Here is a 3169-nt window from a genome sequence, read left to right as displayed (position 1 = left end):
GCTTAAAGGATTGTGTAGTCCCTTTTGTGGTCGAAATCTTCCCATTCACAACATATACTTAGTTGGTAAGAAATTGTAAAATTATCACATTTCAAAGAAAAGAACAAACCACCAAAATCATTGCAGAGTCATAGATATAATCATCCTTGAATGTAAAAACCATCAAAGAGCAAGAACTACTCTATTCTAGGATAACAAGATGATCCCAAAACAAAACATATCATCTATAAGCACATCATCACACATTCTCAACTCAAACAACTTCTTAAGTTAAAAAAAAAACAAAATTTACAGGCAAATATTAAAACATCACACTAAAACCAACCATCTCCCCTTTTCTTACAAGAGTGAAATCCCACCTTCAAAGATCATGCCTATGATCAATATTTCTTACAAGAGTGAAATCCCAACATTTTGATTTCACAAAGGTTCGATTTGAGTGACAACAATGGGGCTTCTCACCACATGCTTCCCATCCATCCAAGAAAGAGCCCCAAACACAGCACCCGAATCATCTAACACCAAATTCTTGCTATCAATAGTTACAGTAACATAGTAACCTAGCTTCTTCACCGTCTCCGAAAACACAAGCTTCCATGGCTTCACGCTAACCCTAACGCCCTTCGGAGGCTCGATTTTAACTCTATACACCGCGTTCGCCTCCTCCCCAACATTCGTCACCATTCTAAAGAACGTCTTGCTCGAAACACCACTCTCCCCACTCGGGAACAGAGCCGCGATTGAGGGGTAGTTCAGATTCCCGGGCGACGGCTTCCTCATCGGACAATTCACCGGCGTCCGGGTGATCACCTGAATCGTCTTCGGCCCATACTCGATCGCACACAAGAAATTGACGTAATCCTCATTTGTCATATCGTACACCAATCCGGGATCCATAGCACGATCAAGATTCATATGGCCAGCACCAAAGTCGTAGGGCGTGGCGTGTTTATTGCTCGATTCATCGAGCATTGGGTTGCCGGAGTTGTCGGTCAAACTCGCCGTTGTCATCATGGCAGACCGGATGGCGGCCGGACTCCAATCAGGGTGGGCCGATTTCAGCAAGGCCGCTGCACCGCTCACATGAGGGCAAGACATGGAGGTCCCTGAGAGGATGTTGAACTCGGACCTCCGGTTGTCGGAGTCCAGCCCGGTTGGGCCGACGGCGTCGGTCCAGGCCGCCAGAATGTTCACTCCTGGGGCGATCAAATCGGGCTTGAGAATCTCCGGGTTCAGCCCATTCGGCCCACGGGATGAAAACGACGCCACAACCGGAGCTGGCTTGATTCCGATGACCGTGCCGCGGAAGCTGATCGTGGCGGTGGCAGCTGGATTCGAAGCTAAGTAAGTCTTAATCTCGTCGCCCTCGGCGGAGCCCACGGCGCAGGCCGGGATTAAATGGGCGTCGCCGACTAAACCCTCGCCGTTGGACACTCCGTTGGTGAGAATCATACCGACGCCGCCGGCCTTCTTAACGACCAATCCCTTGGCCACGCGAGGGTTGCTGCCGCGGTCGCAGATGACGATTTTCCCCCTAACTTCGATTGGATCGAGTGAATTTTCCATGCAAAGTGAAGCAGAGAGCACTCCTGATTTTCCAGGGTAAATTAATGGATGCATTTTGCCGTTGAGCGGCACACCGGAGTAAAGAGAAACACCAGAGAATTTTCTCCCATCGCTGAGGATAACGTCAGCGGGAAAATCACGATCAATTGTACCGGCGCCGACGGTGGTAAGCCAGGGGGCGAGGTTAGTCACCGACATTCCGTTAGGGCCTTCGTTTCCAGCTGAGGAAGAGACGAAAATGCCCCTTGAAACGGCGCCGTATGCTCCAATTGCGATTGGGTCGAGATAATAAGGGGAGGATATCCCCTCGCCGCCGCCGATTGAGATTGAAATTACATCCACGCCGTCGTTCACAGCGGCGTCGAACGCTGCAAGGATATCGGAATCGAAGCATCCCGCTTCCTTCCAGCACACCTTGTAGACAGCGAGGCGCGCCTTCGGCGCGACTCCTTTCGCTATTCCGGCGGCGTAACCCTCCATACTCGCTTTGAAAGCATATCTCCCCGCCGCGGTGGAGGCGGTGTGCGTTCCATGGCCGTCGGCGTCTCTCGGCGACCTGAATTCGATCGTCTCGTTGATTCCACCGACAAATCCCCCAAATCCGGACGCCGCTTGGTGTCCTTTGTCAAAGAACCTAGCTCCGACGATTTTCCGATTGCAATTCCTCAGATTGAACCTCACACCAGCGTCGCACGTGCCTCTCCACCGCTTCGGCACAGGGCCTAGGTTCAGATCGGAGAAACTCCTCCTCTCCGGCCAAATTCCGGTGTCGAAAACCCCAATTATCACATCCGAGCCGTAATCGGACTCCGACCACAGCCCACGCTGGTTCCGGAGGCCGACGAACTGCGGCGAGCGAGTTGTGTGGAGCTGGCGGCGGCGGTCCTCGAATGCGGAGAGGACGGAGGGGTGCTTGAGGACGGATGAGGCCTGGAAGTGAGTTAGCACGGCGGAGAAGCCGTGGAAAACGGTGTCGTATACGTGGAGAATGGCTGCGGGTTCAGTGAACTCCGATGTGTACCAATGGTAGTGAGTTGGGAAAACGGACGGCTTCGATGAGCTGTCGACTCGGATGATGTAAGTTTTAGCCGTCTGATCGGCGTAGATTTGGGTGAAGAGGAGCAAAGAGAGACAGAGAGTGAGATTTATGGCAGTGGAAGCCATTGATTTTAGAGAGAGAGTGAGACAGTGGGATTTGAACGAGTGAAGACCAATAATGCGGGATGTATAAAAGAGAGGGAGAGAGAGAATAATTGTCTTAAATCGAATTAAGTCTTTTAATTTATCTATGTAATTAGCCGTTAATTCGGATATTTTAGGAGATTAATTAATTATTAATTCTACTTTGTGTGGGGAATGTGACATAATTTTGTTGTGGCCATGACTGATTTAGTCAGCAGATATTGCTGCGGACGAGGCGGCATATTTTTTTCCTTTTTTTCATTTTTGGGGAAAATATAAAAGGCCCGAATTTAGGCTAATAATTATTGAAACGACAGAATACAAAAATGATTAATTCCTTTTTAATTATATTTTGTTCGTATTGTAAATTTGTATCGATACTAGCTCAAAAAATAGCAGTAGGAGTATATTTAATTTTTAA

The 3169-nt window shown here is 49.1% G+C and overlaps 1 protein-coding gene across 1 annotated transcript; it reads right to left on the bottom strand.

Moving 5' to 3' along the window:
- Positions 1 to 200: 200 nt before the first annotated feature.
- LOC121748319 (subtilisin-like protease SBT1.6) lies at positions 201 to 2797 on the bottom strand. The gene has a single exon (XM_042142599.1). It carries the CDS (start codon positions 2728 to 2730, stop codon positions 421 to 423), a length of 2310 nt encoding a protein of 769 aa, XP_041998533.1. The 5' UTR covers positions 2731 to 2797; the 3' UTR covers positions 201 to 420.
- Between the last annotated feature and the right edge of the window lie 372 nt (positions 2798 to 3169).

This window comes from Salvia splendens, chromosome 9, assembly GCF_004379255.2.
Source record: "Salvia splendens isolate huo1 chromosome 9, SspV2, whole genome shotgun sequence".
In the NCBI taxonomy this organism is placed as follows: domain Eukaryota; kingdom Viridiplantae; phylum Streptophyta; class Magnoliopsida; order Lamiales; family Lamiaceae; genus Salvia; species Salvia splendens.
The sequence above is the reverse complement of the archived record's forward strand: the minus strand, read 5'-3'. Positions and strand labels throughout refer to the sequence as shown.